Source organism: Trachurus japonicus, chromosome 11 (assembly GCF_045865225.1).
Source record: "Trachurus japonicus isolate A0001 chromosome 11, Traja_1.0".
In the NCBI taxonomy this organism is placed as follows: Eukaryota; Metazoa; Chordata; class Actinopteri; order Carangiformes; family Carangidae; genus Trachurus; species Trachurus japonicus.
In genome coordinates this window covers 4,034,297-4,048,869 of record NC_140917.1, presented here as the reverse complement: position 1 = coordinate 4,048,869, position 14,573 = coordinate 4,034,297, and the positions used below count along the sequence as shown (strand labels likewise).

The window sequence follows — 14,573 nt, the reverse complement described above, 5'->3', positions numbered from 1 at the left end:
CCTGCCTCCTACCTGAGCCGAAATTTTAGCTCTAAACTCTGTAAATATATCATTTTATCAACATTTCAAACATTTTTAGGAGAGAAAGTAGCCGTTTAGATCAGCAGTGTGTCGTTAATTTGTCTAAATACCAGCTGTTTACAATTTTGTTCGGACGAGTTCGGCGCTACTCAAGCTAGCCGTTGTGACCAACGCACTTCCGGTTACTTTCACAAAATAAAACACCCGTTGCCCTTTACATACAGAAAACCATGACGATAGAATTTGTGCTTTTACTTTGAAATAGGAAGCTAACCTACCCTCGATGTAGCTAGCTTGAACCAAAATAAACCGTCTTTGCTTGAACCCTCCGTTTTGACCGATCTCGTCCCATTAGCGGCATTTGACCGCTCAAGATGCCTTACCAGAGAGTTTTGTCAGCTCTGAGACGAAGATCGGCCCGCCGGTTTCCGTTTAGAGTTGCTGAAGAGTTTCTCTGATGACTTTAGGTGGAGGCAGGCTAACACTACCCATACACTTCCAGTGTTTGAGCTAAGCTAATTACGGGCGATACGGCTCTATCTCCATGGTTACTGCACGCACAGTCGAAAGGATGGTGTCTATCTGCTGGTCATGGACTCGGGAGTGAGGCAAGACACGGAAAAAAAAAAATGTTTGCGTATCCCTTTAAATTCTTGATATGAGCTGGTGAATTAAAGATTCTGCATTGCAGCCGTTTGTGCTGAGTAACTCACATTAAAATGAGCGCCGTGCCGTCGCAGCAACACTTTAATACCAGTAATGCACACGGACGTTAAAGTTTAAAAACAGGAGCCTCCTTCGTCCAGATTTATGAAAACGTGCTGCTTTAGATACTGCATATTTGGTGTTTTAATGACGCTTGGCTGATGATGTAGATGAAGGTCATAAATCCCAGACTCTCTGCGTCATATTCAAATTGACAAAATAATATCACAGACAAACTGAAGCCTCAATTTATGACACAGAGGAGCATCTTCTGGCTCCTGGAGATTTATCGGCCACAGAGATCCACTGTCTGATGTGCTGCCTTCAGGATCAGTCAGTAACTAAACTTAAACTTGCAGCAATGTCTTCTTCAAATATTGCATTGGTTCTGGCCCAAAGGAAGTGGGAGATCATTGTGCAATTGTTGTTATAGCTCCTGTTGTTTTTTCCAGTACAGACAATTTTTAATTAAAGCAGAAGTAAGTGATATATTTGTGTTAATATAAGTCTTAAATAGTTATATCTTCCGACAGCAATCACTTACATAGAGTGTTTGGTCTGAAACACGGGTCTGTCAGTCCCTCTGCTCTGCTCTGAGCCGAGGAGAAAACATTTATCGTATCCTACAGTTTTTATCCAATGAGGAGAGAGAACGGCATGCAGGGCTGTGTGTGCAGCCAAGGGACGCCGTGAATGTGGTGACGTAGGGACGAGGACTGTTATGGTGCGTTCAAGGAAACTCGTAGACTCGTGTTTTTCCGTCCTGTGAAGTTGTATCAGTTTGATCTGGTACGAGTTCACGGGTCAGAACTTACGAGTGGCCGTTATAGTGACTTTCACAGGTAAAACAGGTCGGATAAACACGAGTGGGTTGCCTGGAACGCTACAAAGTCGTAAGTTGTGACTTGAAGCTGTAATTTACGATTTCAACAGCCTGCCTGGAACGCAGCATTAGCGAAAACGACCGGATCACTCACTTCTGCTTTAATAATACTGGGTTGTAAAAATGTTGTTTCGATCGTCTGTCTGTCCATTTATCGTACGTCTTTTACTGACTTATTCTCTTTTTTTCTGGCTGTGTTGACGCTTATTTTTATAACGCTGGGTTTTAAAAATGCCGACTATTTCAGGGCTTTCACTTCACGCTTTGACTAGAGGTGTAACGGTACACGTATGTCACGGTTCGGTACGGGTTCAATACAACAGACACTAATTGAATGTAAAACTAAAAACCATCTTGTGGTTTCAGGTTGCGTTTCACTGAGAAGCCACACGGTGACATGAATGAGGCAGGCGGCTCCTCGAACTCTCATCACTTCTCTTCTCGTCTTCGTCTGTTATGACAGTTTTAAGCTTTACGGCTCATTACCGCTACCTAAATTGGAGCGAGGACTCCACTTTTTTTCTTTCTTTCTTTTTTTTATATTCAGTTAGACGTATTTGTCGTGTAACTGTGTGCACCGAATCTGGACATGGACATGGTTCTTCAGGAGAGGTTATGTTATGATGTAATACATTTTTACCTCATGATGTAATAACGCTGCATTTTGTAATAAAATTCTTGAACAAAAGTGCAACACCTACATTTTGTAATAATTCGGTGCATTATGTAACAACTTATTACAAAATGTGGCAAACTTTATTACATATTGTGTTCAAGAACTTTATTACGTACAGTACTGCACCGCTACAAAGTTCCTGCAGTGGAAACGGTCCTACTGACTTTCCTGGTGTGAAAACGCCTTTACTGTTCTGACAACGGGCCACAGGATTCAAACCCACGATGCTACAGCCAGGCCCTTGTGACACACACGCGCTCCACCAGGTGTTTATCACAGCTCTGAGATCAGTGTTTAAAGGGATAGTTCAACATTTTGGCAAATTGGCCCATTGCCATAATCGCTATAGTCATAGCAGTAGGTTCGTTACCTTTATTTGTCGGTGCAAGCTATTTTTAGAACGGAGGAGCAGAGCCGTGAGCTGCTCAGAGCTACGTTACGGAGGCTAAAGGAATTTCTTGCTTTCCCTCATCAAAATCCCAAAATCCCAAAACTCCAAAACGCTTTCGTGGACAAGTTGTGACCTGTACAATCACCACGCTATGAGATAATAATGGAACGTTACGAAACGGAGCCATTTTCGAGGTAAATACAGGGTAAATACAGAGACTGCTTGCTGAAAAACTGTCCCTGAAGGCAACGCGCATCGGCGGTTTTGCATGAATTTCCCTCTAAAACAACTCTGTCTGGTAACGTCCTGTTATCATCTCATAGCGTGGTGAATGTGCAGGTCACAACTTGTCCACGACAGCCTTTTGGAGTTGTTGGGTTGTGTATTTGATGAGTTTGATGAGGGAAACCAAGAAATCCCATAATGAGCCTCCGTAGCATAGCCCTGAGCAGCTCACGGCTCTGCTCCGCCATTCTAAAAACAGCTTGCACCGACAATTAAAGGTAACGAACCTACTGCTATGACTATAGGGATTATGGCAATGGGCCAATTTGCCAAAATATTGAACTATCCCTTTAAGGTTCAAACTGAGCTTCTTACAGTAGTTTCTTGCTGTGAACATCAGCCTGTCTGACATTTTTACAGCTCTGAAACATTATATTTTCTTTCTTTCTTTGGAAGCGAGAGGGAAAGTTTTCTGTTGGGGTTTTTCTGAGGGTTTTACCTTCTCCACGATGATCATGTCTCCGACCTGAATGTCCGAACTCTTCACTTGAATTTTACCTGAAGACACAGAGACAGGACGGAGACAGAGACAAAGGTGAGGACAGACAATAATAATAACCATCACCATCATGATAAAGCAGCTGCAAATGGAGGTGCTGATTTCCTGCTTTAGAGAAATGACGCTGACTCTTCAGATCTTTTTTTTTTTTTTTTGCTGTTTGCTCTTCGTCTCTCAGATTGATGACCTCTGGTGTGATAATGTAACACTCCTCTGTTTTCATCTCTGGCCTCGGGCTCAGACTAAAAACAACGGCACAGAGGGTCACTCTCAATTAGACCGACCGCCTCGATATCCGCTAACACCTCCACTCACACACACACAGACACAGACACAGACACACACTCACACTCACACACACTCACTCGTCCTCAGCCCCATGGTCACAAATACCACACTGGGGGATTTCACCACACATTCAACAAAGCTTAGATCATAGAGTCTGAAGAAGAGACGGAGAAAATCAATGAGAAGAAAACGACTCGAGTTTCAGGTGTCGGTCGGTGCAGCGCTGAAAGATCTGTTCACATAACATCAACACACACACACACACACACACACACACAAACACACACTCACCTCTGACTGTGAGTTTGCTGTAGAGTTGTGAGTTCATCTCTTTGTCGCGTTGGTAACGTCTCACCTCGTCCACGGCCTCTCGCACCATGGTGACGGCTAACACGAACCCCTGAGTGACCACACACACACACACACACACACACACACATCAAAACACACACACGTCAACATTTAAATAACAAACACACACGCAGCAGCAGCACACCGTCTGTTAAAGGATAATTTTCGTTTTTTACAACCTGGACCTTATTTCTAGCATAAAATACCATCATTTTACTCACCCAGATAACTTTGGTGTCATTTGGAGTTGTTTTGACGAAATTAGCCCCAGTGGAGCGGCACGTACTGTATATCCGTATAATGCAAGAACACGGGGCAGCGCAAAGCAGCCTCTAAATAACACATTATCCGCCGCAAAACTCGTTAATTTCAGCAATATTTAGTTCTGATAGGCTAGTGCTATTCCTCTCTGAGTCCGTGGTGGCATGTTATCAACATCCGGGGTCTGTAGGTTGACCTACTGACCTCTGACCTGGATGATGTCATCTCCGACCGCTAATAATAATCATTCTGCTTCGGCATTCAGGTCCATTTTTATCTCAACTAGCCGGAGCTTTAGTGAGTCCAGGTTGAGGAGAGGAAGCCTGTGGAAGCTGAACTTCATCCAGCTGCTCAATTTGTTCTGACAAGTCAGAAACACGCAGAAACGAACCGTAGCATTAGCGGTAGCAACAAGCCGCGCCGGGCAGCGGTCGGAGATGACATCATCCAGATCAGAGGTCAGTAGGTCAACCTAGAGACCCCGGATGTTGATAACAGCTAACCCCGGACTCAGAGGGGAATAGCACTAGCCTATCAGAACTAAATATTGGCGAAATGAACGAGTTTTGCGGCGGATAATGTGTTATTTAGAGGCTGCATTGCGTGCCCCGTGTTCTCGCATACGGATATACGCGCCGCTCCACTGGGGCTAATTTCGTCAAAACAACTCCAAATGACACCAAAGTTATCTGGGTGAGTAAATGATCTTATTTTATGCTAGAAATAAGGTCCAGGTTGTAAAAAACGGAAATTATCCTTTAAATATAAATAACAGAAATAAAACTGGAACACAGTGGATGTGGGTTAAAGAGACACCAAAACAAAACTGACACTGTCGTTTCTGTGTCTGGACTGAATCTGAATATTATGATTGAAAATGAATAAATGTATATGTTTTAACCATTTTAGCAGAGAGAGAGAGCAAATAATAAAAAGAAATCCATCGTTCAGTGACCTGTAGTGACACATCCACTGTGTTCCTGTTGTTATAGAAAATTAACAGCTTCATAATTAGTGCAACACAAAACCAATTCATAACAGTTTAACTTCAGTTGATGAAACGTGTGTTAACATGATGATGATTTATTTATTTATTTATTTATTTATTTATCGGCTTTTTTTCCCCTTAATATCAATTAATCTTTTGGTTATTTTCTCAGTTTTCAGATTAATTGTTGTTTAGTTCATTATTAGGTGTCAAATAGTGTGTAAAAATTCTTAAAAACTCTCTAATCACAGACTCTCAGAGCTGAATGTGACGTCGCAAACCCAAAGAAATTCACTCTGCAAAGATACAAAACACATTTTAACACTGAATCCATCAGAATACACTGAAATAATCATCTAAATATTCATTCCTTTTAATCAATTAGCCAACTAATCTCTTTTCTTTGTTGTACGTTGATTTAAACTGATTTAAACACACAATATCAACACAATTGTATAATTCAGAGCAGATGAAAATATTTGTCTTTTTACTTCATGATGCATTTAAAGTTTCTATGAATCTGAAAAGTCAAAATAAACAATATGGAAACAATTTAGGACCATGGAAATAACAACTTCCTTAACTCATTGAGTGCCGCGCTCCTTTCCAAAGTTTTAGTCAAGTGTACCGGCAAATTAGACCATATTTGACTTTTTATTTTAGAGCCATAGTGTATTCTATATTATTGCCACCAACACATACTGTAGCTCATTTGAAAGGTTTAACTTTATCCTTCAAATGGCCACAAACCGTTTGTTTCTACGTGCCTCCGTTCCTGAGAAAAGTCAAGCTAAACATGGCTGGGTTTCACCAAAATCCCTCCTTTTTTTCTAGAAAAGGAGATAGAGCGTCTTTTATGAAAGGTGCGCTGTTTGTGTCTGTCGCTCTTCAGACACTCGCATTTCTGGATCAAAGGGCTCGTATAAGATAAATATACACAACAATTGTTGTTCTATTCACAAAACCACCATCGGGGGCGGGGGGGGCGCCACTAAACAACAATAACACAGACGCACCGTGCCGTGTCACAGCCTCTCGCCGCGGAACGTGAGGCTCTGCCGGCCACAGCGGCTCGCGAACACCGGTCCCGCCGGTGGTCGCGGTCCGTCTGTGGTACGGGTCGGTGGTGCCGGTCTGCTTTGGTCCAGAGACCATCAGATTTTACCGCGGGAGGACTTTGGGGAGGACACGGTGTTGCTCCAGATGAAGACCGGGCGGGACAGTGGGCTGAGAGCTTCCTGGTTCAGCTCCCAGCTGCTGCAGCCTCGCGGGTGAGAGCGGAGCAGCAGCGGAGCAGCTGCGCTGCATCTGCATGCAGAACTCCGTTTGCAGAAGCTGAGTTATGATAAAAACTTCCAGATCATGAGCTGTCATGTGACTTTGATCGTCATCTATTTCAGTTCTCCTCGTCGTAGAGTCCCCAAATTTACATATAATGTGTATTAAAGTGTCTATTTTCATAATTTAAAAAAAAAGCAAAAAACGAAAAATTTCGTTTTTGGCACTCAACGCATGGGAACGAAAAACGAGAAATTACGTGGTTGGCACTCAATGAGTTAAAAACGTAACTCTTTTAAATATAAAAAAGTTATAATCTAAATCCTAATAAGTAACAATAAACCCATCGTATCTCTGGGTTTAACCTCTTTCTTTCCTCTTAGCAGCACTTTGAATACAAAATAATATTCCTAATGTAGAAATATACATATTTTATTTATTATAATAATGTTATAATGTATTATTTACCAGTGGAGCCCAGTACGTGTACAAATATCCGATCTTCAGCGACGGCACAAACTGGGAACAGGCCACGACCAGGAAGTAGAGGTTGAGAAAGAACTTGAACTGTTGGTAGAGAACCTGAGGAGAACGGAAATATTGGTTTTTCATTTTTAAAACACATTCACCACCACATCTTATGTATACAGTATATATATATATGCATGCACAGTTAATATTCATTTTTTTGGTTGCCATTGTACTATTAATAACAATTATCCATTTATGAGACCGGCTGCCATTAATGCTGTTTCTTTTTTTTTATTCTTTAGTTATTTGCACTTAATTTATTGTATTTTATTTAAACTTTCTACGACCTCTATTCTATTGCTTTTTAAATATTTTTGTATTTTTATGCAACGACCAAAAGGTATGTAAGAATTTCACTGTAATTACTCTTCATTATATGTGACAAATAAACCTTTAATTTACAGGCCGCTAATTATGTGATGGAAGAAAGTGAACAAAATAGCCAAGAAATAACAATTAATTGTGTCATAATGTCTAGAAATAACAATCAATTTCATAGTAATGTTGTGAAATATCGCCAAGGAATAACGACTGATTGTGCAGAAATAAAGGCCAATTGCAACGACTTGATGAAGAGAAATTCTGGCCTTTCCCAAAAAATTCCCAAAGCATGAAAATCATGTGTAATCTTTTACCTTTATGAAAAAACATGGCATTACTATGAAATTGACTGTTATTTCTAGGCTATTTCTAGACATTATGACACAATTAATTGTTATTTCTTGGCTATTTCTATATTACTACGCAATGAATTGTTATTTTTGACATTACTATGCGATTAATTGGTATTTCTAGGCTATTTCTTGACATTATTATGTGATTAATTGTTTTTTCTTGACATTATTATGCGATCAATTGTTATTTCTAGGCTATTTCTTGACGTTACTATGCGATTAATTGTTATTTCTAGGCTATTTCTTGACATTATTATGTGATTAATTGTTTTTTCTTGACATTATTATGCGATCAATTGTTATTTCTAGGCTATTTCTTGACGTTACTATGCGATTAATTGTTATTTCTAGGCTATTTCTTGACATTATTATGTGATTAATTGTTATTTCTTGACATTATTATGCGATTAATTGTTATTTCTAGGCTATTTCTTGACATTATTATGTGATTAATTGTTATTTCTTGACATTACTATGCAATTAATTGTTATTTCTAGGCTATTTCTTGACATTATTATGCGATTAATTGTTATTTCTAGGCTATTTCTTGACATTATTATGCAATTAATTGTTATTTCTTGACATTATTATGCGATTAATTGTTATTTCTAGACTATTTCTTGACATTATTCTGCAATTAATTGTTATTTCTAGACTATTTCTTGACACTACTATGCGATTAATTATTATTTCTTGGCTGTATCTTGACATTATCACGTAATTAGCGGCCTGTAAAGTAAAGGGTTACCAAATAAACTTGATTGAGACAGGGATTGAGACAGGTGAGGACAGGTGAGGACAGGTGTCAGCAGAGGTGAGACGAGGACGACAGGAGGATGAGTTACTGTCCGTCACAAGTGGAATAAGATCCACACTGTTCCTGTTCCTGCTGCTGTAACTTTACATTAAGCTAATGGAAAAAAAAAAAAAAATGCTTCAAGTGGCGTTCAAGGTGCAGATTTCACGTCTGGAAACTTCACGCTTGGCAGAATAAACACAAACCACCAAATAATGAAAGAAGAATGGATGACACGGACACGGAGCCGCCTGTGTCTTCACTAATGGTCCGTCATCCATCAACAGGAAGTCTTTAAGCTCCCGTATTCATCATCTAAGGTCAGATTTTGAATAATGTTTGCAATAATGAGAGTCCTGTGTGTGGTCACAGATTATCAGAGACAACGGGATCGATGGACGACGCCCGCGACGCTTAATGAACCCTCTGACCTTTAGGGAAACTCTCTCTCTCTCACTCTCACACACACGCTGCTAAAACTCAATTTGTGTGTATTTAATAATTCAAAAGTGGAGAAATGGAGGCGATGCGTTCACTGTCCACGAGGATTTCTTAACGTCTCGTATATAGACAGTTGACATTTTATGGTGCAGCCCGGGGCCAAAAGGTGGTGGGGGCCTGTTCTTCTTCTTTTTAATAAGTAAACGTGATAGATCCTGAACGCCCCACACACACAGAGTGTAAACCCTTCAGGATGGTTAACGACGACGATACTGAGCTTTACACACTGTTGTCCACCTGTAAAACCGGCGACAGGATGAACTGTAGACGCTGTAAAAGGTTCATAAAAGTGGGAACGCGTTGCTGCTGCGTTTAAAGGCCGAAGATCAGGGGCCGTTTTTTTTCCACGCTTCTTAGAAACAACAAAAATGTAGTTATTTAAGTTAGTCATCAAGCGTAGGGACTGAATCTGCAGTGGCAGTCTCAGAGCCGAGTTACGACAGGACTTTGAGCTGAAACTCAAAATTTTAGATGACATCACTTCCAAATTTATAGGAATGACCAATCACTGAAGGGAATCCCTTATGTGAGAATATAGAAATATCTCAGAAAAATCTCAGTGAATAGTTAAATGGCCAATATGAGTGTATATTCAACCGTATTTTGACAATAATCTACAAAATAATACAAAATGGGAATGAATCAAAAATCAATAAATGTTTTCTAATCTTTCCAATTCATTAATTCAGCGTTGTGAAGCATTGTGGTTAAAGCAGAAGTAAGCGATCCGGTCGTTTTGGCTAATGCTGCGTTCCAGGCAGGCTTTTGAAACCGTAAATTACAGCTTCAAGTCACAATTTACAACTTTGTAGCGTTCCAGGCAACCCACTCGTGTTTTTCCGACCTGTTTTACCTGTGAAAGTCACTATAACGGCCACTCGTAACTTCTGACCCGTGAACTCGTACCAGATCGAACTGGTACGACTTCACGGTCGGAAAAATACGAGTTTCCTTGAACGCACCATAACAGTCCTCGTCCCTACGTCGCCACATTCACGGCGTCCCTTGGCTGCACACACAGCCCTTCATGCCGTTCTCTCTCCTCATTGGATAAAAACTGTAGGATACGATAAAAGTTTTCTCCTCGGCTCAGAGCAGAGCAGAGTGACTGACAGACCCGTGATTCGGTCCAAACACTCTATAGAAGTGATTGCTGTCGGAAGATAGAACTATTTAAGACTTATATTAACACAAATATATCACTTACTTCTGCTTTAACTATTTAAATCTTACGTTTCATTTTATTCTTTTTATCAATCTTACCACTTTTTTCCAAAAAATTGTATTTTTTCCAGAAATCTCTCTACAATATTTCCACAAATTCACACCATTGGCCGTTTACATGTATATATATATATATATATGTATTTGTGTGGCGGTGTCGCCATGGAGATGAGAGCTGGGACGCCGGGTCGGAGGCTCTGATCTTACAAGGTTGGTTTTCAGCCAAGAGACGCTGCCTCCATTCTCCCAGGAACTAGTTATTTATTTAACACAGTTGTTTAATTAAGGTAAAAATCCTGCAGAGTTCCTCTTTAACCGAGTCCGACTGTGTGTGTGTGTGTGTGTGTGTGTGTGTGTGTGTGTTGTCGACTCACCCCAGGCACGAAGGTGAAGACGTTGTACTTCTGGTTTTTGATGCCGTTCTTAGGAAACTTCTCTTCACATTTCTCGGGGCAGCCGAGCCAGACGGTCCGAGCCTTCAGCTCCTTCTTCCTCCGAAACACGCGAATCAGGCAGTCGCAGCAGCTGGAGGAGAGAAAGAGAGAGAGAGAAAGAGAGAAGACAAGACGACAATATTAACACACTTTTACACCACACAACTGTTGAGTTAACATGAGTTAAAGGTGACGATCTGAGGAGTCATGAGACGATGAAGCAGAGAGTTGAAACCTTTTAGCCATCTTTATCCTCGGTCCTGCAGTTTCAGGAGTTCAGCTGAGCTCTTGTCTCTCTCTGTCTCGGCTCAGTCATTGTTTAAACTTCTCAACTGCAGCCAGCTTGAGGCTATTATGGGCTGTGCAATGTGAATATGTAAACGCACCCTTCATTTTACTTAAAGCACCGTGTCCACATTCTTAAAACTTTTACGTTCATCACAAAGAAAAACCTTAATAAAATAGAAAATTTCCTAATTTTTTAAATCAGTGACATGATTAAAACAAATGCATTTCACATCTTCAAGCCCCTAGGATATAAAATACAGGAAACAACATTGTTTTAGAGGGAAATTCATGCAAAACCGCTGATGCACGTTGCCTTCAGGGACAGTTTTTCATCAAACAGTCTCTGAATTTCCCTCTAAAACAACTCTGTCTGGTAACGTTGTGTTATTATCTCATAGCGTGGTGAATGTGCAGGTCACAACTTGTCCACCAGAGCGTTGTGGAGTTGTTGGATTGTGTATTTGATGAGTTTGATGAGGGGAAACCAAGAAATCCCATAATGAGCCTCCGTAGCGTATAGCTCTGAGCAGCTCACGGCTCTGCTCCGCCGTTCTAAAAATAGCTTGCACCGACAATTAAAGGTAACGAACCTACTGCTATGACTATAGGGATTATGACAATGGACCAAATTGCCACAATGTTGAACTATCCCTTTAAATATGGTTTAGATTTTCATATTTTCTTTTGTAGCTGAGGAGGAATAATGTGAATATCAAGACACATGGTTATTATGAGGACTGGGACTCAATACAGTGATGGTCTTGGTGTTTTCCACCAGAGGATAAAAGGCAGAGGAGTTTTATTCTCTGAGGTCTTGACTGCTATGACTATAGGGATTATGGCAATGGGACAATTTGCCAAAATGTTGAACTATCCCTTTAATGCATAATCGTAATAATACAGTGATTACAGAGACGAACAGTTAGAAACAAGTACAACAAACGAATGATGAACGTTACTGACACTAGTAATAAATAATCAGATAAGACAAAGGTCGAGGACGTCGTCATCATCATCATCATCATCACAGCGTTTAACAAACTCACGTAGGACACGACCGCGTCCTATAAAAACATATTATTACAGAGTGTGACCTCATCAGACACTGACATTTACTTTTTAAAAACTATTTGACTTTCTATCACCCTGCTAATGACTACACTGGAGCTTATCTGCCATATCTGATATCTAAAGCAAACAGCCAGCCGTGTGTGTGTGTGTGTGTCTCTCTCTCTGTGTGTGTGTGTGTGTGTATATACCGTCATGCTGATCGACTTGGCTTTTCCACTTTTTAAGCAAGTTGGCAAAACATAAAAACTAAATAAATCAACTTTGCTTTTTTAAAACTGTGTGTTTGTGTTGGCGCCGGCCGCCGCTGCTCGCTCATCGTCTCTGAGCGCCGCCGCCACCGCCACCCGCCCGCCGCCCGCCGCTCCAGATTCATAAGAGCGATTATTTGAGCAAATGAATGCTATTCAAATAATATGGCATTTGAACAGTCGGGGGCTTATTCGGTGGTGAATTATTTGTGTTTTATAATCCCACACTAAGCACACATAAAATTACTGGAAAGCATCAAACTGGTCAGCTGTGAAAAATCCGATTTGTTCATTAGTGGGGGAGGGAGGGGGGGAGGAGGACGAGGAGGAAGAGGAGGAGGAGGGGGAGGGGGGGGATCAATATGCAGCATGTAACAGCAGCACAACAGGCGATGAAATTCCTCCGTCAGTGAACGTTGAATGTTTCCGATGTTTGGGCACAAACGTTTGTTTAATGAACGTGACTCTTCTTTTATTATTAGAGGACAAAACTGAAAATACTAAATGAATGAATCATTAGAAGGATAAAAAAACAAAAAAAACAAGCCAAACCAAACCAAACCGAGCCACCGTCGTGTTGTGTTCTGTTGTTTGACCTGAAAATCTTTTTGGACTGATGGTGCGCATCAAGGAACTCGACCCAAAAATATGCCCTCGACTCTTTATCCTCTCTTCTCACTTCACGCACAGCTACCGGTGCGTTGGAAAGCCAAACTGATCGTCACTCACTGACATGATACACTACACATTTATACACACTATACACACACACACAGCAGCTGAATGACTAAACACTGACGACTCTGAGTTCAGAGCAGTTAAAGGTGCAACGACTGGACTGACTTTGTGCAGCAGAGTCAGTTATTTAAGGTTAAAAAATTCAATCTGAATCATTATCTTTACCCTTAGTTGTTAATGCAAACTTTACAATAACAACATGAACTGACTTCCTGTGTAGAGATCTGTGGGAAATCTGACAGCATCCAGAATAAAGTCGCAATTTTTGAGGATTTAAGTAATGTTTCAAGACAAAAAGTCACATTATAAGAATAAAGTCATGATTTAACAAGTCTGATTACTAAATATTAATATTTGAGAATTAAAAATGTTCAATTTTAAGTAAAAAAACATATTTTTTAGATGATGAGTCAAAAGTTGAAGTTTCTCCTTGTCCACAGTCCACACAAGACAAATGCACACGAGAATGAAATTATGCTGCATCCAAATCATGATGTAATACATTTTTAAAAAAGGCGAGAAAGCGTAAAACTGTTAGAAAAATGTTTGATTATTTGTATAAACAGTGAACCAGACCTGATGTTTTGTGACACCCGAGTCAAAAAACCTAAAATCAAGACTTTATTCTTATACTTTCATGACTTTTTGTGCAGAATTACAACCATACTGTTGTAATATTACAACAGTATAGTTGCATATATATATAATATATTATATAATGACTTTATTCAGTGTGACTGTAATACTCTGTTGTATGTGAGAGATAGTTGCAAAGTTTGTTTTTGTTGGGCTACAAATATCCAGCTTAATGCCTTTAAATCCTCTTTCATCACCATCATAAGTCATTACAACACCGTGTCATGTCACTCCCCCTCTCTCTGCCTCCCCGTTTCCTGTCTATCTCTACTGTCCTAACAATTAAAAAGGCAAAAAGCCAAAAAGGTGAGGCGGTGGTCGGACTCACCTGCCACACAGCACCTTCCAGCCGCCACACAGGAACCAGCCGAGGCCGCGCTGCCGCTGGTTGGCTCGGGCCCGGGGCAGCGTCTGGTAGTCGCTCTCGTCGTTCTCGAAGCCTTCCTCCGACATCATCAGAGGCATCTCGTCCAGGTTGGACAGCTCATCTTCTAGGGAGTATCTGGGAAGACAAATGATGAAAGCTATTAAAAAAAACACATCAGCATTCACAAGATAATACAAATAGAAGTCTGAATTTAAACTTTTAAAAAGGAAAACAGAGACGATATTTGAGGTGGGAGGATTTCACACCAAGAAAAAAAAAATCTAAAACCTGAACTAAACCGGTCAAACTGTGGATTTTGAGTCCTCTCTCTTTCTCTTTCTCGTACCTATAAACATGAACGTATGAAGAACGAGCAACGTATGAAAAACCGGCAACAGGAGGATTAAGAGCTTAAGATCGACCATCGACACGAGCAGCT

General features: G+C 40.5%; 2 protein-coding genes across 6 annotated transcripts in view; one reads left to right on the top strand and one right to left on the bottom strand.

Moving 5' to 3' along the window:
- The window catches only part of mbpa (myelin basic protein a), a 354,691-nt gene that overhangs the window by 237,025 nt on the left and 103,093 nt on the right, over positions 1-14,573 (top strand). The window lies entirely within an intron of this gene.
- Positions 1-14,573, bottom strand: part of atp9b (ATPase phospholipid transporting 9B) — a 79,671-nt gene that overhangs the window by 60,289 nt on the left and 4,809 nt on the right. For all 5 annotated transcript variants that reach the window (XM_085790715.1, XM_085790713.1, XM_085790712.1 and 2 more), the window contains 5 exons: positions 14,096-14,269; positions 10,727-10,877; positions 7,095-7,208; positions 4,040-4,148; positions 3,401-3,459 (listed from right to left, as the gene is read on the bottom strand). In XM_085790715.1, coding sequence (XP_085646841.1) covers positions 3,401-3,459; positions 4,040-4,148; positions 7,095-7,208; positions 10,727-10,877; positions 14,096-14,269 — 607 coding nt within the window. The remainder of the gene's footprint in view (positions 1-3,400; positions 3,460-4,039; positions 4,149-7,094; positions 7,209-10,726; positions 10,878-14,095; positions 14,270-14,573) is intronic.